Here is a 24,466-nt window from a genome sequence, read left to right as displayed (position 1 = left end):
CCCCAAAACCCCCTGATATCTCCCCAAATCCCCTGATATCACCCCAAAACCCCTCGATATCACCCCAAAACCCCCTGATATCTCCCCAAAACCCCTCGATATCTCTTCAAAACCCCCTGATATCTCCCCAATGCCCCTCAATGTTACCCCAAAACCCCCGATATCACCCCAAAACCCCCGATATCTCCCCAAAACACCCCGATATCTCCCCAAAACACCTCGATATCACCCCAAACCCCCCAATATCAGCCCAAAACCCCCTGATATCTCCTCAAATCCCCTGATATCACCCCAGAACCCCTCGATATCACCCCAAAGCCCCTGATATCTCTCCAAAACCCCTTGATATCACCTCAGAACCCCCTGATTTCACACCAAACCCCCCGATATCACCCCAAACCCCCCAATATCTCCCCAAAGCCCCCTGATATCACCCCCAAACCTCCTGATATCTCCCCAAAACCCCCCGATATCTCCCCAAGCCCCCCGATACCTCCCCAAACCCCCCAATATCTCCCCAAAACCCCCCCGATATCACCCAAAACCCCCAAAATCACAACTTGGGGCGTCCTGCTCCGAATGGAAGGGGAACCCCGAGCCTCTTCCTCTTGCAGAAGGCGCTGGAGATGCTGCTTTCGGGGGGGCCCCCCAAGTCCGAATCGGACCCTCTGGCCAATTATCATTACGCAGGTAAACGAGGAACGGGGCCCATTCCCCCCCAGGACACAAACAGACACCACGATACCCTTTCCACACTGATTTAAACATCTTGGGGTGCCGATAACGACCCCCCCGCCCCATTTGCTAATTGCGTTCCCCATAACGAACCCGCTCATTGCCCCGCAGGCTCGGACACGTGGACGCCATTGGAGCAGCAGCTTTTCCACCGTGCTTTTGCCACCCACAAGAAGGACTTTTATCGCATCCACAAGAAGGTAAATCCCCCAAAATCATCGGTTTTTAACCCAAAAAGCCGCGTTTTTGAGTCACGCATCGAACTCCCATTCTCCAAATGTCATTTTGCTGCTTAACGCTGCAAAAAAGGCACCGGAATGAGACAAAACGAGGCGTAAATGTGATTTACCGCGGCGTTTCCATCCTAAACCGCCCCTATCCCCTCGCTTAGGTCCAGACTAAGACTGTGGCCCAGTGTGTTGAATATTACTACATCTGGAAGAAAACGACCAAACTCAAGTCCTACCGAGCAAAAGGGACGGGCAAAAAAGCCAAGAGAAACAAGGAAAAGGCCGAGGAGAAGGTAGAAAACGCGTTTACACAGAATTTGCGCTGCAGGAAAACCGCCTTGAGGCCAAAAAAGCGGCTTTTTGGGCCCGAAATGGGCTCAATTGGCTGCAGGTTGATTGCAGTGATTCCAGGTATTAACGATCCTGGTGGGGTTTGAATGGTTTGGGGGATATTCTGTGGTTTTGGCTTCGCCGCCGAAGGGAATTGCTGTGCGTTCCCTGCCAAAAAGCGGTGGTTTGTGTCACAAAAAGAGCCGGTTTTGGCTCTTTTAGCCTCACCTGGCTGAGTTGTCTCTATGGGCTGTTCCATAGGGTCTTGTTTCCAAGCTGGTTTATTCTCAGCGCTCTCGACCTTTGGTGAAAGGGGGGAATGGGTCGTTGTTGCTGCCCATTGCGATACCAGGGCTGTTGGTGCCACCCATCGCAATACCGGGGCCGTCGGTGCCACCCATCGCGATACCGGGGCCATCATTGCTGCCCATCACGATACTGGGGCCGTCGTCACTGCTGTTGTGACGATACCAGCGCTGTTGTTGCCACCTGTCGCAATACCAGGACCATCAGTGCTCCCTATTGCGATACCGGGGCTGTCGGTGCCACCCATCGCGATACCGGGGCCGTTGGTGCCACCCATCGCGATACTGGGGCTGTTGGTGCCACCCATCGCGATACCGGGGCTGTCGGTGCCACCCATCGCGATACCGGGGCCGTTGGTGCCACCTATCGCGATACCGGGGCCGTTGGTGCCACCCATCGCGATACTGGGGCTGTTGGTGCCACCCATCGCGATACCGGGGCCGTTGGTGCCACCCATCGCGATACCGGGGCTGTCGGTGCCACCCATCGTGATACCGGGGCCGTCGGTGCCACCCATCGCGATACCGGGGCCATCATTGCTGCCCATCACGATACTGGGGCCGTCGTCACTGCTGTTGTGACGATACCAGCGCTGTTGTTGCCACCTGTCGTGATACCAGGACCATCAGTGCTCGCTATTGCGATACCGGGGCTGTCGGTGCCACCCATCGCGATACCGGGGCTGTCGGTGCCACCCATCGCAATACCGGGGCTGTTGGTGCCACCCATCGCGATACCGGGGCCGTTGGTGCCACCCATCGCGATACTGGGGCTGTTGGTGCCACCCATCGCGATACCGGGGCCGTCGGTGCCACCCATCGCGATACCGGGGCTGTCGGTGCCACCCATCGCGATACCGGGGCCGTTGGTGCCACCCATCGCGATACTGGGGCTGTCGGTGCCACCCATCGCGATACCGGGGCTGTCGGTGCCACCCATCGCGATACCGGGGCCGTCAGTGCCACCCATCGCGATACCGGGGCTGTTGGTGCCACCCATCGCGATACCGGGGCTGTCGGTGCCACCCATCGCAATACCGGGGCTGTTGGTGCCACCCATCGCGATACCGGGGCGATACCGGCCCCTCCTGGGGCAGCAGGGGTCCAGTACCAGCACGGTTTGGGGGTGGACCCGCTGGAAAGCAGCTCTGCGAGAAGGACTTGGGAGTTCTGGGTGACATCAGGTTGGCCACAAGTCACCAATGTGTCCTTGTGGTCACGAGGCCGAGGGTACCTGGGGGATATTTATTAAGAAGAGTGTGAGCAGCAGGTGAGAGAGGTGAATCCTCCCCCTCTGCTCCACCCTGGGGAAGCTGCATCTGCAGTTCTGGGTCCAGTTCTGGGCTCCCCAGTTGAAGAAGGACAAGGAGTTACTGGAGGGAGTCCAGTGGAGGGACACAGAGATGCTGAGGGGTCTGGAGCATCATTCTGATCAGGAGAGACTGAGAGAGATGGGGCTGTTGAGCTGGAGAAGAGAAGCTGAGAGGGATGTGATCAATGGGATCAATATCTCAGGTGGGTGTCAGGATGGAGCAGACTCTGTTCAGTGGTGCCCAGCGCCGGGGTGAGGGGCAGCGGGCACAGACTGAAACACAGGAGGCTCCATCTGAACGTAAGGAGAAACTTGTTTGCTGGGAGGTGCCAGAGCGCGGCCCAGGCTGCCCAGAGCGGGTGTGGAGTCTCCTTCTGTGAGACATTCAGACCCCTGGGATCCTGTGTGATCTGCTCTGGGACCCCGTGGGAGCAGGGGGGTTGGACTGGATGATCTCCAGAGGTCCCTTCATCCCAAACCAGAATGGGGTTCTGAGGGAAGGGGAGAGAAGGAAGGGCAGGGGAGAGAAGGAAGGGCAGAGAAGCGAAGCCTCCGGGGAGACCCCATTGTGTCCCACGTTGGGCACATCTCCAGGACCGCCACGGCAACGCATTTTCAGCCCACTTGGTCCTGTCCTGAGAATTCAGATTTGCGGTTGACAGGACAGAACTAACTCCATCAGCTCAGCCAAGAAATGGATTCATTTCATGGATATACAGAATTCTATATGAATATATAGAATATGTGAATATGGATATATATTAATTACCTATGGAGGAGAGGAGGAGATGGAAAGGGAGAGGGAGATGGAGAGAGGATGATGAAGACAGGAGGGAAGATGGGATCAAAAAACAGAAAGGAGAGAGGAAGAAAGAAGAGGTGACAGCAGGGAAAGAGACTTGAGAGGGGTATAAGGCAGAAAAAGGGGGAAATGACGAAGGAAAGGAAAAGAAGAGGGGAGGAAATGAGAAAAAAGATACCTGTATGGGAGGAGCAGCAGGGGAGGATGAGACGCTCGCCCAGCAGCATCACGAGGCTGTGACCAGCACGGCACCAGGACCCAGGGGCTCCTCAGGGCTCCGTGCCGGCCTGTCCAGGAGAGCAGCGAGCGCCTGCTGGCCGCGTCCTGCCCGCTGGCTCCGTCCTGCCCAGTGTTCCTGAACCACGTTCTCCAGCCGCCTGACCCGAGCTGGGCGATCAGCGGGGCGGGAGGTGCTGGTGATGAAGGAGAAGGTGCGGAGCACAGCCGGGAGGGAGCTCGGGGGAAGCCGGATGTGGCATCTCGGGGCTGTCGTCGTGTTTTCGGGATCTTTTCCTTCCCACGTGCCCTCGATCACCTCTTTGCCCCAGGAACCGTCGTCCACCTCGCGCTGGGGGACATCAGTGGCCGTTCTCTCCCTTCCCTCGGGCGCCTTCCTCCCAGCGAGTGACGAAGAGGATCAGCAGCAGCACGGTCCTTGACTCTTGGCCCCATTTCCCACGGGATCCAGCCTTCCCTTTCCGTTTTCCCTCGGCTCCCATCACGGCCGTGACCAACCCAGAGGTGTCGATCGTCTGGTGCCCTGCAGCAAAACGGCCGGGAAGGGACGAGGGACATCAGGCGCATGAAGGTGGTTTCCACAGCTTCCCCTTGCGCCAGAGCTGGGACGGTATCAGTGTCTGGAGTTACTTTTGCTTTCTCGGAGAGAACGCGGACAATGAGACGTCGACATCAACACCTCGTGAATGCATTGAGCTTTCTGTATCGCTTTACTCAGCGTGACCGTAGATAAGGGCAGCAGCGAACAGTCACTGAAGCTTAAAGAACGTTTTTAAAATAAGCAGCAAGGCCTCACATTTGTTCTGAAGCTTTTATTTTCAGGGTATAACACTGTTCAAGGGTCACTTCGGAATGACTGAGAAGCTGCAGAGGACTCAAGGGCCCATCTCAAGATGCACCAACGTCCAGGTAAAACATTTGGTTTGGAACAAAGAACAGAAATGGTTTCCTTCTCCCTTCTTCCCTCCAACAGAGCAGAGGCCACAAGCGAGGCCCCCGCTGAGCCGAGACGTGATCCACGTAATCCTGCGGCTTTCGAGCGGGGCTGTTCCGACGGGACACAGGGTGCTGGTTTCCAGCTGCAGGAGGGAGGTTCAGGGGGGACATGAGGAAGGAACTGAAACCAATCGTTGGTTCATTGCTTTAGGCCCTGCTGAACGGAGCCTCTGAGAAGGAGCTGGGGCTGAGCTGGGGCTGTGAAACAGAGGGAAAAGGGATGTTTCACTCTTCCCCTCACAAAGTTCCCTGCCAGCCTCCAAATTCTTTTTGATCTCAGGGACCCCCCAGGGATCCCAGAAACCACTGAGACCCCCCCACACCCACTCGCAAGAACCCGTGGGACCCCCCCCAAACCCAGGTTTCCCCCTTTCTCCCCTCCAGCCCCCCAGGGACCTCACAACCCACCCAGGACCCCTGAGGGGCAGCTGCATGGGGGGGGGGCTCTGACACCCCAAAAGTGATGGGGCGCATGGGGTGATGTGGACCCCCCTGTGGTGGTTTGGGGGTCCCCGAGTTGCCGTCCCCCCCACTTTAGAGTTTTTGTACAAATTGTCTCTATATTCGTAGCTGGGGGAAAAAGCGCCCCCTCCCCAGTGCTGCTCCCACAAACCTGGGGGGGCCTGGGCGGGTCCTCTGGGTCCCCCCCACTGGCACGGGGGGAAAGGAAAGGATTTAGCACAGAAATCACAGCATCACAGTATGTTTGGGATTGGAAGGGACCTCAAAAGCTCATCCAGTGCAATCCCCCCGGAGCAGGAACGCCCAGGAGAGGTTCCACAGGAAGGTGTCCAGGCGGGTTTGAATGTCTCCAGGGAAGGAGACTCCACAGCCTCCCTGGGCAGCCTGGGCCAGGCTCTGCCACCCTCACTGAGAAGAAGTTCTTTCTCAAATTTAAGTGGAACCTCTTGTGTTCCAGCTTGATCCCATTGCCCCTCGTCCTATCATTGTTTGCCACTGAGAAGAGCCTGGCTCCATCCTCGTGCCACTCACCCTTTATATATTTATAAACATTAATAAGGTCACCCCTCAGTCTCCTCTTCTCCAAACTAAAGAGCCCCAGCTCCCTCAGCCTTTCCTCACACGGGAGATGCTCCACTCCCTTCAGCATCTTGGTGGCTGCGCTGGACTCTCTGCAGCAGTTCCCTGTCCTTCTGGAACTGAGGGGCCACAACTGGACACAATATTCCAGGTGTGGTCTCCCCAGGGCAGAGCAGAGGGGCAGGAGAACCTCTCTGACCTACTGACCACCCCCTTCTAACCCACCCCAGGTACCATTGGCTTCCTGGCCACAAGGGCCCAGTGCTGGCTCATGGTCACCCTGCTGTCCCCAGGACCCCCAGGTCCCTTTCCCCTACACTGCTCTCTAACAGCTCATTCCCCAACCTATACTGGAACCTGGGGTTGTTCCTGCCCAGATGCAGGACTCTGCACTTCCCCTTGTTAAATCTCACCAGGTTATCCCCCCCCAGCTCTCCAGCCTGTCCAGGTCTCTGATGGCAGCACAGCTTCCAGGGTCACCCACTCCTCCCAGCTTGGTGTCCCCAGCAAACCTGCTGACAGTCACTCAATTCCCTCATCCGAATCGTTAACGAATATATTGAATAATATTGGCCCCTGAGGCCCTGCACTGGATCCAGGCCTCAACCGGACTCTGCCCATTGACCACCACTCTCTGGCTTCTCCCTCTCAGCCAGTTTGCACCCCCCACTCCCCACTGCCCAGAGCACCCCTCCCCAGCTCAGCTGTGCGGATGCTGTGCAGACGGTGTCAGAGGCTTTGCTGAAGCCCAGGGAGCCCACACCCACCGCCCGCCCCCTCCATCCACCCGGGTACGTTCCCATGAACGGCGACGGGGTTGGTGGGGATGAACTGAGATGAATCAAGAGATTGAGCCACGCGCTCAGAGCGATATCGGCTGTTCAACCGCTCAGTCACCGCATCTTTAAACTACAGAATGTAGATCACAGGGGTTTAATTACGGGAAATATTTAACTGTTTAATTATGGATTTTGAATGCGGAGAGGGACCAATGCAGTGGGGTTTAAGCACCACTGCCTCTGACGGACGTTTAATCCCAAGAAATTTAATGGGAAATTAATTTAATTTGAAATGTTCTTTATCAAACTGTTCAGGTCACTTCTGAGATACAAAAAGTTTTTAAAGCAAAACATTAATCCCAGTAAATTTCCAACAACGCTCCCTTCCGTGAAACCAAAATTCAACAAAAACCTCAACGAAACTTCAACATTTGTTGTTTTTTAGTTAACGCTCAAATGTCGCGTTTAATGTTACACATTTAATTTATACACTGGAGGCCTCGGTGCGGGGGGGCTGGGGGGAGGGTGTGTTAAAGGGACATTGGGGGGCACATTTGGGGCTGTTTTGGGGTCAAAAAGGGGCATTGAGGTTCAGGGGGACTTGAGGGAGTAGCGGGGGGCGGGGACCGATCGGGGGGGCGGGGGGAGCCCCGCAGGGGGATTTGCTGGGGGAGGCAGGGTCAGCAGGGCCTCCCCTCCCCCGCAAAGGGACCCAGGGCCCCCCAAACCTGGTCCCTCCTGCCGGCTGCACCCCAACCCCCACAGCTCCCCTGCACCCCCAGACCCGCCCCGCGCCCCCCACAACCCCCCGCAACAACCAAATCCGGCCCCGCCGCTCACCCGGGACCGAACTGGCGGCGATCGCGGTCCCAGCGCCTTGTGAGGAGGATTTTCAACCGCGGAACTGCGGGGGCGACCAGCGGGACCCCCCCACTGCCGCCAGAGGGCAACACGGCGACCGCCCGGGGGCAACACGGCGACCGCCCGGCCCCGGCCAGCGGGGCCGCAGCCCCGGGCCCCCCGCCCGCCCCCGCAGCCGCTGCAGCCGCAGGACCCGCCCGTGGCAGCGGCGCTCCGGCGGCAGCAGGGGACGAACCGCCACGGCCGGGCCGCTGCTCCCGGGGCGGGCTGCCTGGCCACGCCCCCGGCACCGCCATTGGCCACACAGCCGGCTCGTCACCGTCCCTCAGCACCCGTCCCGAGCCGCCATTGGCCTGGAGGCGGCCTCCTGATGCCCATTGGCTGTGCCGCTTCCAGCGGGAAGTCCCTCCCCTCCCCGAGACGGCTCCGCGCCTGCGCAGTGCAGCCCCCGCGCAGCCCCGAGGTGGCGCCGTCGCCCGTTGCGGGCTCTCGCTGCTGTTTAATCCAATTCTTTAATTGTGTTCTTTAAACGCGTGTTCATGAGAGCACAAGCGAAACAGCGCGGGGTGCGCGGGGGATTCGCTCGGCCCAACACGCACACCTTTAACAACAGGAAGTGTGTTAATTACAGTGAGTGTTCATATTCATAATGACCCCAGAGCTGTGCATATTCATGAGGTGATCTCAGATCCCTTTCCACAGCCCTGAGCCCCCTGTTCTCCTGCGCAGTGGCACTGGGTGCATTTGAGGAGGGGTCCTTGGGGTCTTTGGGTGAAGGCTCCTCAGCCTCCTCACAGTGGGCTTTGCCCCTTTGGCTCATTGTGAGGAACGGGCTGGGACCCAAGCGGCCAAGGCGGTTGAACCCGGCCTGGCGCCCCCTTTGTGCTGGAAATCTTGGCGATCTCGTCTCCTCAAGGTTGCAGCTGGTGCCGTAAAACTTCTGATCTCGGCATTTGACACAGTCCTGCTTGTTTAGCACGATTGGGTACATACAGCTCTAAACTAGATATTAATTATGTGGCTTAGAATGTTAGCTCGTTAGTAGGCCCTTACTATGTAGTTGCTTAACCCTTAAGATGTTTGTTGCCTCTGTCAATATAACTCCATAAACACGTTTCATAACTTTTTACACAGAACTTAACCACCTTTTTCCCTTTTCCAGGTTCAGAGTCCGTGCCTCATTTGGTTCTGTCTGTAAACCTTGAACATCTTAGTGTCAGCGATCAGGACCCGGAGCCACGGGCGCAGTGCCATGCGGTGCTTTATTCCAGCGCTGGGAAACCAGGGGTTCGCACCCAAAGCTTCCCCGGTCAGTTTGAGTCGCACAGTATGTATACAGTCCATTCACAGACATATTCATATATTCATTAGGATCGTTAGGATATGAAATAGTTACTCAACATTGATTGCAACATCAATTGCAACACCTTGGAACGACTTTGATCACGCGCAGTGTCCTCTGGTGGTCTTTAGGGGGGCTTCGGCGCTCCGATTCAATGTGAATCACGCAAAGCCATGTATGGGTCGCTATAGGCCACTTATGGGGCTATATGTGTCACTTATGGGGCTCTATGGGGCACTGGGGAGATGCTATGGGGCACCTATGGGTCTCTATGGGTCACTTATGGAGCTTTATGGGTCAATTTTGGGGGACGTATGGGGAACTTGTGGGTGACTATGGGGCACTTGGAGGTCACTGACAGACACTTATGGGTCACTAAGAGTCACTTATGAGGCTCCATGAGTAACCTGTGGGGTTCTATGGGGCACTGGTGAGACGCTATGGGGCACTTAGGGGTCTCTTTAAGTCACTTATGGGGCTGTGTGAGTGACTTATGGGTCTCTATGTGTCACTTATGGGTCTCTATGTGTCACTTATGGGTCTCTATGTGTCACTTATGGGTCTCTGTGGGTCACTTATGGGTCTCTGTTGGTCACTTATGGGTCTCTTTGTGTGACTTATGGGTCTCTGTGGGTCATTTATGGGTGTCTATGTGTTACTTATCAGTCTCTATGCGTCACTTATGGGTCTCTGTGGGTCACTTATGGGTCTCTTGGTAACAAATCTCCATCTCCCAGCAACCCCTCCACACCGGAGCCCTCAGAGCGGCTCTGGGCTCCTTGGGAAGGGCAGACATCCAACCCAGCTTCACAAAGGGCTCTTTATTGCCCCCCAGCCGTGTTCCCCAGCAGAGCTGCTCCTGCCCCGGGTCAGCGCCAGCAGCACAGGGCTCGCAGGCTCCATCGAGACCTCGGCCGCTTCCATGAAGAGCACACGATGCCAACGGTCTGAGCTGCCAGGGAGCAGACGGAGGGGTCGCTGTCCCCCTCCAGGGGCTGAATGGCTGCAAGGGAAAGAAGCAGAGCCCAGATGAGCTCCCATGTCTACAGAGACCCCCAGGCGTCCCCTCCGACCGCGCTCCCCGCTCACCTCTGCAGATCTCAGCCAGCTCCTCCTCGCTTGGGTCCCTCAGGTGCCGCGCAGCCAGCCCTGGGCACAGAGCTCCATCAGCCCCTGCTCCCTCCCCTCCGCAGCGCCCACCCCAGGGGACAGCAGGAGCCGAGATGCTGGGACCGAGTGAGGCGGCCACCGCGGCCACCTGCGTGGGCAGGGCTGGGAGGGGAGGCCAAGGGCCTGCCCGGGGCAGCTGGGGCTCTGGAGCCACAGGGCTGCTCCTGGTGCCAGGGCAGCGGTGCCCAAGGAGGGACCCGGGGGCTGGGACTCACCGATGAACCTCAGGGCCGCCTCTCGCAGGCTGGGCTGAGCGTCCCTCAGGTACGGCAGGCTCTGGCTCAAGAGCTCTTGAGCCCTGCTCCTGTCCCGCTCCAGCTGGAGAGAGCACAGGGCTGTGAGCACCTCCTGTCCCTCCCCAGCTGGCCGGACCAGCCCCTCCTCCCAGGAACCCACGTTCCCCTTCCCCTCCGACCATTCCTGTGTCCCAGCCAGGAGCCCTGTGGGGCTGAGAGACACAGACCGAGGGGTCCCAGGGGTGCTGAGCGCCCTCCCTCCTGCTGGGTGTGGGGCAGAGGGAAGAGCCCTTGGGGGCTCTGTTCTTGAGTTCAGGGAACAAGGACGCAGCTCGGGGCTGCAGGAGGGCAGGGGAGGCACCTCTGCAGAGCCCACAGCACAGACATGTGGGGCAGCCCCCATCCAGCTTGGGCCCTGGTCCTTGGGGGTTGTCCTCACCAAGCTCTCTCCAGTCCTCCATGTCTGCTGAGTCTGTACCAGGTGTCTGAGCTGTTTCCATTTCAGGAGCTCTGCTGCACCCAGGAGGGCTTCCCTGGCCACCTACGGAACAGCAGAAACTGGGAGATGGCACCACGGTTGGGGCAGGAGACCTGGTGTCCCCCTCCTCTGGGCTTTGCTCCCGGGGTGATTCTGCCGTTAGGGAGCAGGGGTCCCAAGCACCCAGGGGTCTCTTCCCTGCGTCACCGCTCAGCTTTGAAATCCGCACCTTGGCCACGCTCTGCACTTGGTCACTCATGCGGAAGAAGAGAGGGAGCAGGCCAAGTCGCACCGTGTTCTTCATCTTTGTCTTGTCGTTCCCCACCACCATCTTCATCAGGTGTCTGAAGAGGCCGATGGAGCTCTCTCTCAGCTGGCTCAGCTCCTGGGAGGGAGCAGCACAGCAGGACCTGAGCACCAGCAGCTCCCTGCCCACGGGGAGCAGGAGCTCCTGCACGGCTGATGGGAGGGGGGACGCTCCAGGGCGCACTGTGCACACTGCAGCTGTGGCCAGATCTGCGGCCCTGGGTGCATGAAGGGCCACTCAAGAGACTTGTTCAGCAATGCCTGTGCCTCAAAGTGCCGTCCCAGCATCCCCACCAGCTCCAGCAGCCATGGTGGGGAGGAGCTGTGGGAGCAGCTGGGCTGGGCTGCAGAACCAGAACCCATCCCACAAGAGCCCCGGGGGGAAAGCAGAGGAGAAGCCCCTGCTCCAGTGGCCGGGCTGCAGGGCAGCTGTCATTGCCCAGTTCTCACCCACCAGGCTCAGGGTTATACATCAGCCTTACGTCATCAAAGAAGGGCAGGAGAAGGTTTGCCAGCAGCACGGCGATGGCGCTGGCCTCCTCCCTCTCCAGCTGAGCCATCACGTTTATGAAGACCACCAGAGCCTTGGTCTTGATGACGTTATTGCCGTACTGCAGGACCCACGCCAGGTCTGGCAGCATGACCTTCATTTTTCTGGCCTGGATGAAGAAGAGAGTTTCCCTCTTGGCACCGGGTCCATGTCTGGAGAGCCCCCCAGGCCCCACCATGGCAGGGAGGGCCCTTGGAGCAGGCACCCCAGCCACTGCCAGCCCAGGCCAAGCCCGAACCCACTGCCCCTTGGCTGCCAGCATGGCTCCCTTGGCATGACCCTACTCACCATCTCTTCTCTCTCTGACAGCGTCATCAAGGCCCTGAGCACCAGGGAGAGCACCTTTGGACTTTGTTCCCTCAGAAACCTCATGACGAGGTACATTGCAGCAAACTCCTCGTCTTGCAGGTCACTGCTGGCCAGCATCTGAAAGCAAAGCCAGCAGTGAGCGACCGGCAGAGCTGGTGGGGCTCCCTGCACCGTGCAGCTCCTGGGGCACCGGGAGCTTTATCCAGTGACTCACAGCCAAGCGGAGGATGGACGTGTCCTCCCAGCATGTATGTAAGACCCTACAGTGCCGGTCCTGGAGTTGGATGAGCAGCTCCTTCAACACGTTCTGCAGGGTCTGGGGCACGGAGAACATCACCTCCCACAGAGCCAGGGCAGTGCTGCAGGAGAGCGCTGTCAGCAGGGCAGCCGGGCCAGCGCAGCGTGGCCGGGCCAGCGCTGCAGGACGCTGGGGATGCCCCGGGCAGCAGCAGAGGCTGAGCTGCTGCTCTATGGGGCTGGCAGGAGCGCAGTGGGGGGCTCTGGGCTGGCTCGCTCAGCTGTGGCTGCTGCGGGCCTGGTGACCCCAGGCGCTGGGAAGCGCAGTGGGATGGAGGGTCCTGCTCCTCGGGGGTGTCCCGCAGGATCCCTTGGCTCTGCGTCCCTCTCCCCACAGGGAACAAGCCCTCACGGCTTTTGGGGCCAGTACCTGTCTCCGGGTGGTGCGATTGTCAGCAGCGTGGACACCACCTCCGCAGGGCACTTGTCAGCCATGGGGACAATTAGGGACGCCACTCTCTGCCGGGCCGGCGCGGTGCTGATGAACCCCAGGGTTTTGTGGATGCAGCTCGTGATCTTCGGCACCTGGAGGGGACACAGGTCGGGATGGTGCTGCCACTGGAGCGCAGCCGTTTCCTCACTGCCCTTCCCATCCCGCTCTGTCGCCTTCACGTGGCTTCGCTTCACCGGGATTTGGGAGGAAGAGATGGATGGAGGGAGAGCAAGGCCTGGCAGGGCCAAAGGGCAGAGCAGTGCAGCCAAAGGCCACTTACATCCACCAGCCAGAACCCGCAGTCTCTCTCCACCATGTCCAGCAGGTTTGTGGCCGCCTGCTTGTCAAAGGTGCTGGAGCCGGGCAGCGCCTTGATCAACACCAGGACCAGGTCTGTTCTCTCGGGAGGCTGGAGGTGCTCTGCAAAGGGCTAAGGGAGGAAGGGAGGCAGCGCAGCCAAGTCACACCGAGCGCCCTGGTGCTGCTGCGTGCCGGGCGGTGCCCGCAGCCCCGCATGGACGCCCGGCGGTGCTGTGGGTGCTGCGGCAAAGCAGGAGATGCCCCGGCAGCTGCCCCAGCTCTGGGATCTGGGTGTCCCTATGGCTCTCAGGGCCGTGTGTGTCTGTCCCAGAGCGGCACCAGCCCTGGGCGAGGGAGACCGAACGGCAGGAGGGCTGAGGGCAGGCAGCCGCTGCCAAAGCCCTGAACCCAAGCGCGTGTGCAGGGCTCCGTGGGCAGGCAGGGCTTTCCAGGCCGTGCCGGTCACGGCTCCCAGAGCAGCTGGGTGGGCAGCAGCCCCGCGTGGGGAGAGCTGCAGGCTGCTCCGGGCTGCAGGGATGGGCAGACGGGCTGGCCGGAGGGCGCCTGGCTCCTTACCCCCAGCGTGGGGCTCTCAGCCAACACGAAGCTCAGCTCCTCAATCCTCCCCAGGGCCCTCTGCCGCACGTGTTCTCTTTCGGAGCTGCCGAAGGTCAAGAGCATCTGGGGAGAGAGAAGCTGCTGGTGAGCCCTGGGAGCAGCCACCGCTCCAGCAGAAGCAGCACCGCTCAACTCCTCTGCTGGACTGGCCGCTCCATTAAGGATTCCCCAGGGCTCCAGCAAAGCCTGCAGTGAGGTTCTCGCCCTGGGGTCCCTGGCAGGCTTGGGACAAACGCCCCGGGCCAGCCCTGTGCCCAGGCAGGAAGGCGGATGCCACCTCTGCGGCCACTGCGCTGCGGAAGAGCCTGGAGGGCAGCCCTGGTTCCCCGGGGAGGTGGGCGCCCTCCCGGCAGCGCTCTCTGCACGGCACGGGTGGCACTGTCACCTCCAGAGTGGCCACCCTGTCCCCCAGGGTGAGGAACAGCCCTGGTGAAGCCCAAACTCGGCACCCCCAGACCTGGAAGATGTTGTGCAGCAGCTCGCTGGCTCTGGAGGCGCCGGAGTTGAGAAGCAACGCCTCCAGCATGTTGTCCATGGACCGCACGGTCTGCAAGAACACAACAGGTTGTGGTCGTGTTTCCTGCCACCCCTCTCCCTCCCAGGGGACTGATGTGTGCTCCCAGCACCGAGGGACGACTCCGGCGCTGCTGCGCTGTGCCCGGGAGAGACCCGGGGACAATAACCCGCTATGGGCAGAGCAGCCTGCGGAACTGGACGTGGCCAGGCCCACAGGCAGGGGACGAAGGGGTGAGGGTGGGACAGCAGAGCTGAGACCCTGCCCTGCCTTGGATCTCTGGTCACATCGCGGCACGGGGCTGTAGGGGAGCAGACAGAGGGACCGGGGGCTCCCGGAGCTCACGCAGCTCTTACTTCTAAGTAGAGGTAACGGTCCACGTCCTCCACTTCTGGTGGGAGCAAGAAGACACTGGAGAAGCAGGCTTGGAGCAGCCTGGTCTCCTTGCCCTCCAGCACCCTCTCCACGGCGCTGCAAAGAGAGCGAGCAGCCCGTTGCACGCTGGAACCTGGAGCGGTGCCTCGAGGCCTCGCGCAGGCGTCCCCGGGAGGGATGGGCAGGTACCTCAGCTCGGCAATGGCACGCATGGCGATCTGCCGCAGCGCCGAGCGCAGCTGGGCCCTGGGCTCCTCTGCCAGCAGCACCTGAGAGCACAGCCGGGATGGGACCCAGCGCCACCAGCCCCCGGCCCTGCCCAGCGCTGTTGTCACAGGTGCCGGAGTCCTCGATCCCTTCCCCAGCGCCGCCGGGTGTCCCCTCACCTCGATCTTCTCTGCCAGCTCGTATCTCTGGCAGAAGACATCCAGGCCCCTTGGCGAGCGGTGGCGCCTGCTGGTGTCGCACAGGTCGCGGATGTCCATGAGAAACCCGATCTTGTGGCTCTCCTCCTAGAGCCAGGGAGCAGAGAGGCAAACAGGGAGCGTGAGATGGGGACACGCGGCCAGCGGCACCGCAGCATGGGGTGCAGCGCCATTAGAGACCTGGGAGCAGCAGCTCTGCCCAGCCAGCTCCCTCCAGCACCCGCAGCAGAGCCCCTGCCAGCAGACGCCGGCTCAGCCGCCTTGAAAGCGGCTGCGGTCACCTTGTCTGGGCTGCTGAGGAAGGACACGATGGAGTCCACGTATCCCCGTAGAAATCCATTCGCGCGTAGCGAATCGGCATCTGAGAAAGGGGCAGAGCAGGGAGGGCTGCTCAGGGGGTCTGCAGGCAGGACAGGGCAGAAGGAGCTCTGCCCCCGTCCAGCCCCACACCCGCTGCCCCGGCACAGCCTCCCCGAGCGTGTGGGGCTGGAGGGTGCCCGGCAGAGGGGCTGCGATGCTGGAGCCAGGCAGGACGGGGAAAGCCCCCGGTGCAGCGGGTGAGGAACTCGGTTCAGACGGGCAGGAAAGGTCCCCGTCCCGCAGCACGGTGCCTCCTGCCCGCCCAGCTGCCTCTCGCTGCCCGTGCCCTGCAGCAGGAGCTGGGTCCCCTCTGCCCGCAGGGGCTGTGCTGGGGCCGGCGCCCAGCTCGGAGCAGCCCTGGGCTTCAGGCAGCATCATCACCACCCATGGGAACCCCCTGCCAGCGTGTGGGGAGTCGTGATCCTGGTGTGGAGCGGGGAGCGATCGCTGGGCCCCCCCCGCCCAGGCAATCAGGGCCCCTCACTCACCCATCTGCGGTGGCTGGGCCGCATCCACCTGGTTGGGCTGCGCTGGAGATCTGGCCTCCTGGGGACCCCCAGCCTTCTCCTGCCAGGCCACCCGGGGGCGGCTGGGGGGTCTCTCCTGCCAGGCCAGCCTGGGTCGGAGGGGGGGTCTCTCCGCCATGTTTCGGTCAAAGGGAAGGACTAAGGATGGGGAAGGCGGACGCTTCGGCAAACGCCTCGGTGCTGCAGCTCTGCCAGAGGCAGCGGGGAAAGGTGTGGGATGCGCCCGTGTGCTCCTCGTCGGGGAAAGACGGGAGCTGAGCTCAGGAGCTCCGGGCTCCAAGTCTGCCGGGGCAGCAGAGCCGGGTTGTGGTTGGGCTCGATGATCTCAAGGGTCGCTTCCAACCAAGAAGATTCTCCGATCGACAGACGTGGGCTACGCTCGGGGCTCTCGCCAGCTCCGTGCTCGCACCCTGTCCCGTCACCGTCCTGCCGGACAGTGTGGGCTGGGGTCACAGTGGCGCTGAGCACATGCGGGGCATGGGTGTCACCAGGTGACGTCACAAAGGGCCCCACTGTGACCCAGGGCAGGGAGGGTCAGGATGTCCCCTGGGAGGCACAGCCCAGCTCAGCCCTGGGCACCTGGCTGTTGAGTTTCCATCCCAGTTTCTAAAAGCTCCAGCACCCATTGCTCTGAGCAGAGTCTTGAACAGTCTGCTGCACCGCTCCATGTTCCCAGCAGCTGGTGCATGATGGGGGTGTCACAGACACACTCAATGCCACGCTCCTTGCTCCAGGTGCCTATGAGGATGTTGTGGAAAGGATCCCGTTGGCTGGCTCAGTTCTCTCTGGGCTGCCAGGGGTGGCAGATGCACTCGATCCCCCAGTCACCCCCAGCCAAACCAGAGCAGTTTGGTCCAGGCTCCAGAGGAGGGAAGGGGCTGAGCCGTAACCAGGCCAAGAACTCCTGCCAGGAGACCCACGGGGAAGCAGAAGAGCAGATGAGCGCTGGTAATTTGTGAGCGCATGAGTCTCAGAAACACTTTTCTTACTGTGCGCAACGTGACTGCGAGCCTATCACTTCACTCCATAAATACGACAGCCTGGATGAGCCCACTGTGAGCTCTCCCTGCTAAATAAGTGAGCTGTGTGGCAATGGTTTTGCTACTCAGAGATAAGTTTAATATTAATCATTTACCTTAAGTAGATGCACACTAAATATAATCAATTCTTTTGGGACATAAGCTGATATGATTTTTAATATACTCTTTGCTTTTGTTACTTGGTAAGCTGGATTTGCTAAAATTTTAGGCTGCGAAGTTCTGCTCATATCTACCAAAAGCAACTCCAAACTACACTGATCACTTACAAGACAAGGCCCGTATTGCACTTCGCCGAGAAGAAAGGAATTTGCGTCCAGGCAAAACAGCACCTGCAAGGCTATGGACAATAAACAACGTCTACAGCTCAACACAGCAAAGCCCACGTGGAATCAGAGAAGTTTGCCACTGGAGCTTTAAACAGGGACTCCAGGGCGAACGGTTATCAGGGAGAGAAGAATCCTGACCGTGTGCTCCGTGAACGGGTACAGGCACCTGCAGAGAAGGTCAGCAGCACTGGGCTTGGCGTATTTCCCCCATTCAGTGAACGATAGAGTGAACCTGCCACGGAATTCACAGTATCACAGTATCACAGTGTGTTTGGGATTGGAAGGGACCTCAAAAGATCATCCAGTCCAATCCCCCTGCTGGAGCAGGAACGCCTAGGAGAGGTCGCACAGGAACATGTCCAGGCGGGTTTGAACGTCTGCAGGGAAGGAGACTCCACAACCTCCCTGGGCAGCCTGGGCCAGTGCTCTGTCACCCTCACTGAGAAGAAGTTCTTTCTCAAATTTAAGTGGAACCTCTTGTGTTCCAGCTTGATCCCATTGCCCCTTGTCCTATCATTGTTTGCCACTGAGAAGAGCCCGGCTCCATCCTCGTGGCACTCACCCTTTATATATTTATAAATATTAATGAGGTCACCCCTCAGTCTCCTCTTCTCCAAACTAAAGAGCCCCAGCTCCCTCAGCCTTTCTCCATAAGGGAGATGCTCCACTCCCTTCAGCATCTTTGTTGCCCTATGCTGGACCCTCTCCAGCAGTTCCCTGTCCTTCTGGAACTGAGGGACCACAACTGGACACAATATTCCAGGTGTGGTCTAACCAGGGTGGAGTAGAGAGGATGGAGGACCTCTCTGACCTACTGACCACCCCTCCTCTAATACACCCCAGGTACCATTGGCCTTCCTGGCCACAAGGGCCCAGTGCTGGCTCATGGTCATCCTGTTGTCCACCAGGACCCCCAGGTCCCTTTCCCCTACACTGCTCTCTAATAGGTCATTCCCCAACCTATACTGACCCTGGGGTTGTTCCTGCCCAGATGCAGGACTCTACACTTTCCCTTGTTAAATTCCATCAGGTTATCCCCCGCCCAGCTCTCCAGCCTGTCCAGGTCTCTGGATGGCGGCACAGCTTCCAGTGTCAGCCACTCCTCCCAGCTTGGTGTCATCAGCAAACTTGCTGATCGTACACTCAATTCCCTCGTCTAAATCATTAATGAATATATTGAATAATATTGGCCCCAGTACTGACCCCTGAGGCACTCCACTAGATACTGGCCTCCAACTGGACTCCGCACCATTGACCGCCACTCTCTGGCTTCTCTCTTTAAGCCAGTTTGCAACCCACCTCACTACTCTATTGTCCAGACCACACCTCCTCAATTTAGCTGTGAGGATGCTGTGCAGACTGTGTCAAAGGCTTTACTGAAGTCAAGGTAGCCCACATCCACCGCTCTGCCATCATCCATCCACCTTGGTACATTCTCATAAAAGGCTATGAGGTTGGTCAAGCATGACTTACCCTTGGTGAAGCCATGCTGACTGCCCCTAATGACCCTCTTATCCCTGATGTGCCTTCAGATGGCACCAAGGATAAGCTGTTCCATTACTTTCCCAGGGACAGAGGTGAGGCTGACCGGTCTATAATTACCCGGGTCCTCATTCTTGCCCTTTTTGAAGCCTGCAGTGACATTTGCTTTCCTCCAATCCTCGGGCACCTCTCCCGTTTCCCAAGACTTGGCAAAAATGATGGAGAGCGGTCCAGCAATGACTTCAGCCAGCTCCCTCAGCACCCGCGGATGCATCCCATCTGGACCCAGGGATTTATGGATGTCCAGACTATTTAATTGTTCCCTAACCCAGTCCTCATCGACTAAAGCAAACTCCTCCATTAACCTGGCTTCATCCGGGGTCTCAGGGGTACAGGGCTCCCCAGGACAGCCTCCAGCGGAGTAGACAGAGACAAAGGCGGCATTCAGCAATTCTGCCTTCTCTGTGTCTTCTGCCACCAGGGCACCCACCTCATTCATCAGTGGGCCTACATTGCCTCTGGTATTAGTTTTATCTGCTGTGTATTTGGAAAAGTTCTTCTTGCTGTCCTTGACCCCTCTCGCCAGCTGTAATTCTAAGGAGGCCTTGGCTACCCTAGCTGCCTTCCTGCATCCTCTAACAGCAGCCTTATATTCCTCCCAAGTGGCCAGCCCCTGCTTCCATGACCTGTAAACTCGCCTCTTCTGCTTGAGCATACCCAACAGATCCCTATTCAACCACACAGGCCTTCTGGCTCCCTTCCTCGACTTCCTACGTGTGGGGATGCTCTGATCCTGAGCATGGAAGAAGCAATCTCTGAATGCAATCCAGCTCTCTTGGGCCCCTTTTCCTTCAAGCAGTCTTGCCCATGGGATTGCCCCCAGCAATTGCTTGAAAAGGCCGAAATTAGCCCTGCCAAAGTCCAGGGTTGCAATTCTACTTGCTGTTCTGTTCCTGCCACACGAGATACTGAACTCCACCCTCTCGTGGTCACTGCAACCCAGGCAGCCCTCGACCTTTACTGCTTCGACCAGACCCTCTTTGTCAGTGAGGATGAGATCCAGCAGTGCACCTCTCCTGGTCGGCTCCTCCACCATCTGCATGAGGAAGTGATCATCAATGCACTGGAGGAACCTCCTGGACTGTGGCTGGCTGGCTGAATGGTCCTTCCAGCCATTAATAAATACTGGCCATCATTAATAAATACTGATCGCCATTAATAAATACTGACCATCATTAATAAATACTGATCCTTATTAATAAATGCTGATCACCATTAATAAATATTGATCCTTATTCATAATGCTGATCATCATTAATAAATACTGGCCATCATTAATAAATACTGATCATCATTAATAAATACCAATCGTTATTAATAAATACTGACCGTCATTAATAAATACTGATTGTCATTAATAAATACCGATCGTTACTAATAAATACTGACCACCATTAATACATACTGATCGCCATTAATAAATACTGACCATCACTAATAAATACTGATCGTTATTAATAAATGCTGATCACCATTAATAAATATCAATCCTTATTAATAATGCTGATTGTCATGAATAAATACTGACCATCATTAATAAATGCTGATTGTCCTTAATAAATACTGGCCATCATTAATAACTACTGATCGTCATTAATAAATACTGACCGTTATTAATAATTACTGATCACCATTAATAAATACTGATCGTCCTTAATAAATACTGACCATCATTAATAAATACTGATCACCATTAATAAATACTGACCATCACTAATAAATACTGATTGTTATTAACAAATACTGATCACCATTAATAAATATTGATCCTTATTAATAATGCTGATCATCATTAATAAATACTGACCATCATTAATAAATGCTGATTGTCCTTAATAAATACTGACCATCATTAATAAATACTGATTGTCATTAATAAATACTGACCATCATTAATAAATTCTGATTGTCATTAATAAATACTGACCGTTATTAATAATTACTGATCACCACTAATAAATACTGATCATCATTAATAAATACTGACCATCATTAATAAATACTGATCGTCACTAATAAATACTAGCCGTTATTAATAATTACTGATCACCATTAATAAATACTGATCATCATTAATAAATACTGACCATCATTAATAAATTCTGATCGTCATTAATAAATACTGACCGTTATTAATAATTACTGATCACCACTAATAAATACTGATCATCATTAATAAATACTGACCATCATTAATAAATACTGATCATCACTAATAAATACTAGCCGTTATTAATAATTACTGATCACCATTAATAAATACTGATCATCATTAATAAATACTGACCATCATTAGTAAATACTGATCATTAGCAAATACTGAGCTCAAGGCTCAAGTTGGGCTCCAGGTCAGGCTCCAGGCTCAGGTTGGGCTCCAGGTCAGGCTCCAGGCTCACGTTGGGCTCCAGGTCAGGCTCCAGGCTCACGTTGGGCTCCAGGTCGGGCTCCAGGCTCAGGTTGGGCTCCAGGTCGGGCTCCAGGCTCAGGTCGGGCTCCAGGCTCAGACTGGGCTCCAGGCTCAGACTGGGCTCCAGGCTCAGGTTGGGCTCCAGGCTCAGGTCGGGCTCTGGGCTCAGGTCGGGCTCCAGGCTCAGGTTGGGCTCCAGGCTCAGGTCCAGCACTTCCCCGCAGAGCAGCCCGGGGCTCTGGGCAAAGCCACGCAGCTCGTCGCCCAAGGGAAACAGGTCCATGGTCACCGGGCTCCAAACACCCCGGAGCAAAAACCAGAGCGGCCCCAGGACACCCGGGCTCCCAAAGAGCCTGGAAAAGGGACACAAAGAGTTAAATTGGGGGGGAGTGAAGTGGCTGCTGATGCTGAGAAACCCCCGGGGGTTCGGGGCTGGGGGGAAAGGGGGGATCTGTATGAAAACTGCTCTGGGGAAAAGGGGGGAAGGGGTTGGGCTGCATGGGAATGGGAGGAGGGACGGGAAAACGGGAGAGGGAAACGGGGAAGAGGGAAAAGGGGGGAAAGGGAAAAGAGGGAAAAACGGGGGAAAGAGGGGAAAAGGGGGGAAAGAGGGAAAAGGGGGAAAAAGCGAGGAAAGAGGCAAAAGGGGAGAAACAGGGATAAAGGGGGGAAGAGGGAAAGGGGGGAAAGAAGGGAAAAGAGGGAAGAGGGAAAAGGGGAGAAAAGGGGGGAAAGAGGAAAAAGAGGGAAAAAGGGGGGAAAGGGAAAAAGGGGGAAGAGGGAAAAGAGGGAAAGAGGGGGAAAGAGGAAAAAGAGGGGAAAAAGGGGGCAAAGAGGGATAAAGGGGAAAGAGGGAAAAGGGGGGGAAGAGGGAAAAGAGGGATAAAGGGGGAAAGAGCAAAAAGGGCGGAAAGAGGGAAAAAAGGGATAAAGGGGAAAAGAGGGAAAAAGGGCGGAAAGAGGGAAAAGAGGGATAAAGGGGGAAAGAGGGAAAAGGGGGGGAAAGAGGGAAAAAGGGAGAAAAAGGGGGGAAACAGGGATAAAGAGGGAAAGAGGGAAAAGAGGGAAAAGGGGGAGGAAAGAGGGAAAAAGTCTGTGGGGGGATTGATGGCGGATCCGCCCCAGCCCCGGGGTCTCTCCTGGAGGGGAGGGACGGGGGGGCTCCAGCGGGGGTGCTGAGGAGATGAGGGGACACGAGGGACACGAGGGGACGATGAGGGGACACGAGGGGACGATGAGGGGACCCGAGGGACGCGAGGGGACATGAAGGGACACGAGGGGACATGAAGGGACACGAAGGACCCGAGGGGACGCGATCTCCTCACTCGGCGTTTCCCGCCACGGCGCTTCCCGCCCGCCGGCGCCGCGGCCACGCCCCATCCCCACCGGCCACGCCCCTCCCCGCCCGCCACGCCCCCTCGCCGGCGTCACGTGCCGGGGGTGTGTGGCGGGAAAAGGCGGGAGGGAGGAGAGGGAGGCGCCGCCGTTTTGGTGGAGGTTGTGAGGGGAACTGGGGGTCGGCGTGAGGGGCATTGGGGGTCGGTGTGGGGGGAGGAATTGGGGTCGGTGTGAGGGGCATCGGGGGATCGGGGGGGGACATTGGGGGTCGGTGTGAGGGGGGGCATTGGGTGTTGGTGTGAGGGGGGGATTTGGGGGGCAGTGTGGGGGTGGGGATTTGGGGTCGGTGTGTGAGGGGGAATTGGGGGGCGGTGTGGGGGAGGAACTGGGGTCTGTTGTGGGGGAGAAACGGGGGGTCGGTGTGAGCGGGACATTGGGGGTCAGTGTGGGGGGAATTGGGGGTCGGTGGGGGGGGCTTGGGGGGTCGGTGTGAGGGGGAATTGGGGGTCGGTGGGGGGGGAAGTTGGGGGTTGGTCTGGGGAGGATTTGAGGGGTCAGTGTGGGGAGGATTTGGGGGTCGATGTGAGGGGCATTAGGGGTTGGTGTGGGGGGCAGGAACTGGGGGTCGGTGTGTGGGGGGCGTTGGGGGTCGGTGCGAGGGGGAATTAGGGTCCAGTGGGGGGGATTGGGGGTCGATGATTGAGGGGGGAATTGGGGGGTCGGTGGGGGGGGATCAGTGCAGGGGGGGCCTTGGGGGTCGGTGTGAGGGGGCATTGGGGGTCAGTCTGGGGAGGAATCAGGGTCGGTGTGAGGGGGGGGCATTGGGGATCAGTGTGGGGGGAATTGGGGGTCGGTGTGGGGGGGCGCATTGGGGATCAGTGTGGGGGGAATTGGGGTCGGTGTGGGGGGGAATTGGGGTCTGGCGTGGGGGGGGCATTGGGGGTCAGTGTGGGGGGAATTGGGGCTCGGTGTGGGGGAAAAGTTGGGGCTCGGTCTGGGGAGGATTTGAGGGGTCAGTGTGGGGAGGATTTGGGGGTCGATGTGAGGGGCATTAGGGGTTGGTGTGGGGGGCAGGAACTGGGGGTCGGTGTGTGGGGGGGCATTGGGGGTCGGTGCGAGGGGGAATTAGGGTCCGGGGGGGGCATTGGGGGTCGGTGTTTGAGGGGGGAATTGGGGGGTCAGTGTAGGGGGGAATTGGGGTCTGGTGTGGGGGGGGACATTGGGGGTCAGTGTGGGGGGAATTGGGGCTTGGTGTGGGGGGGAAGTTGGGGGTCGGTCTGGGGAGGATTTGAGGGGTCAGTGTGGGGAGGATTTGGGGGTCGATGTGAGGGGCATTAGGGGTTGGTGTGGGGGGCGTTGGGGGTCGGTGCGAGGGGGAATTAGGGTCCAGTGGGGGGGATTGGGGATCGGTGATTGAGGGGGAAATTGGGGGGTCGGGGTGGGGGGGGAGCTGGGGGTCGGAGTGGGGGGTGGATTGGGGGTCGGTGTGAAGGGAATGGGGGGGCATGAGGGGAATGGAGGCGCAGAAACAACTTTACAGCCTCCGGAGCCATGAACCTCCACACCCCGCAGGGCTCCAGAGCAGCTGCGTTCGTTTCGCCGTCGGGCGCAAGGGGAGCGATGGTTCCACCCCTCGTGCGCCGCTCCGAGCGGCAGGAGCTGCGTTTAAATACAGCGAGGTGCTCATGTCCCAACGACCCCGGAGCGCCCGCACACATCCAGAACCTTTCCCGCTCATCACTGCCGTAGTCTCCGCCTGGACGCCCCCTGTTCGCCTGCGCGGCGCCACCTGGTGCTCTGGAGGAGGGCTCTTTGGATGAAGGCTCCTTCAGCTTCCTCACATTTGGCTCCTTGTGTTGAATGGACTGGGACCCAAGCTCCAGGTCGGTTGAACCCAGCCTGGCGCCCCCTTTTTGCTGTAAATCTCGGTTCTCTCGTCCCCTCG

General features: G+C 58.1%; 1 protein-coding gene and 1 long non-coding RNA gene across 5 annotated transcripts; both read right to left on the bottom strand.

Annotated features, from left to right (window-relative positions):
• Positions 1 to 2,590: 2,590 nt before the first annotated feature.
• On the bottom strand, positions 2,591 to 7,863 carry LOC136111213 (uncharacterized). Of its 2 annotated transcripts, none has more exons than XR_010652718.2 (3): positions 7,608 to 7,863; positions 3,893 to 5,145; positions 2,591 to 2,834 (listed from the first exon to the last, which is right to left on the bottom strand). It is a non-coding gene; the product is annotated as an uncharacterized lncRNA (long non-coding RNA). The 2 variants fall into 2 exon arrangements; XR_011735580.1 differs by lacking the exon at positions 7,608 to 7,863 and adding an exon at positions 6,784 to 6,887.
• A 1,913-nt stretch (positions 7,864 to 9,776) lies between these two features.
• Positions 9,777 to 21,201, bottom strand: LOC136111113 (uncharacterized). 3 transcript variants are annotated; one of them, XM_071798375.1, is made up of 17 exons: positions 21,064 to 21,201; positions 15,263 to 15,342; positions 14,943 to 15,068; positions 14,746 to 14,825; positions 14,538 to 14,652; positions 14,125 to 14,214; positions 13,626 to 13,730; positions 13,030 to 13,179; positions 12,687 to 12,841; positions 12,234 to 12,378; positions 11,999 to 12,136; positions 11,643 to 11,819; positions 11,084 to 11,239; positions 10,816 to 10,917; positions 10,356 to 10,458; positions 10,060 to 10,119; positions 9,777 to 9,973 (listed from the first exon to the last, which is right to left on the bottom strand). In XM_071798375.1, exons 3-17 carry the CDS (start codon positions 15,039 to 15,041, stop codon positions 9,840 to 9,842), a joined length of 1,809 nt encoding a protein of 602 aa, XP_071654476.1. In that variant the 5' UTR covers positions 15,042 to 15,068; positions 15,263 to 15,342; positions 21,064 to 21,201; the 3' UTR covers positions 9,777 to 9,839. The 3 variants fall into 3 exon arrangements, with proteins under 3 accessions (XP_071654476.1, XP_071654473.1, XP_071654474.1); XM_071798372.1 differs by lacking the exon at positions 21,064 to 21,201 and adding an exon at positions 15,830 to 17,064; XM_071798373.1 differs by lacking the exons at positions 13,030 to 13,179; positions 21,064 to 21,201 and adding an exon at positions 15,830 to 17,064.
• Between the last annotated feature and the right edge of the window lie 3,265 nt (positions 21,202 to 24,466).

Source organism: Patagioenas fasciata, chromosome 23, assembly GCF_037038585.1.
Source record: "Patagioenas fasciata isolate bPatFas1 chromosome 23, bPatFas1.hap1, whole genome shotgun sequence".
Taxonomy (NCBI): Eukaryota; Metazoa; Chordata; class Aves; order Columbiformes; family Columbidae; genus Patagioenas; species Patagioenas fasciata.
This window is presented reverse-complemented; position numbering and strand designations above follow the sequence as displayed.

Excerpts from the sequence above, each read along its gene's own strand:
- LOC136111113 (XM_071798372.1), bottom strand. The coding sequence starts at position 15,986 with ATGGCGGAGAGACCCCCCCTCCGACCCAGGCTGGCCTGGCAGGAGAGA. Across the intron at positions 14,653-14,745 it reads CGTGCCATTGCCGAGCTGAG|CGCCGTGGAGAGGGTGCTGG; the intron begins GTACCTGCCCAT and ends CTCTCTTTGCAG. Across the intron at positions 11,820-11,998 it reads TGTCAGAGAGAGAAGAGATG|GCCAGAAAAATGAAGGTCAT; the intron begins GTGAGTAGGGTC and ends TTCTTCATCCAG.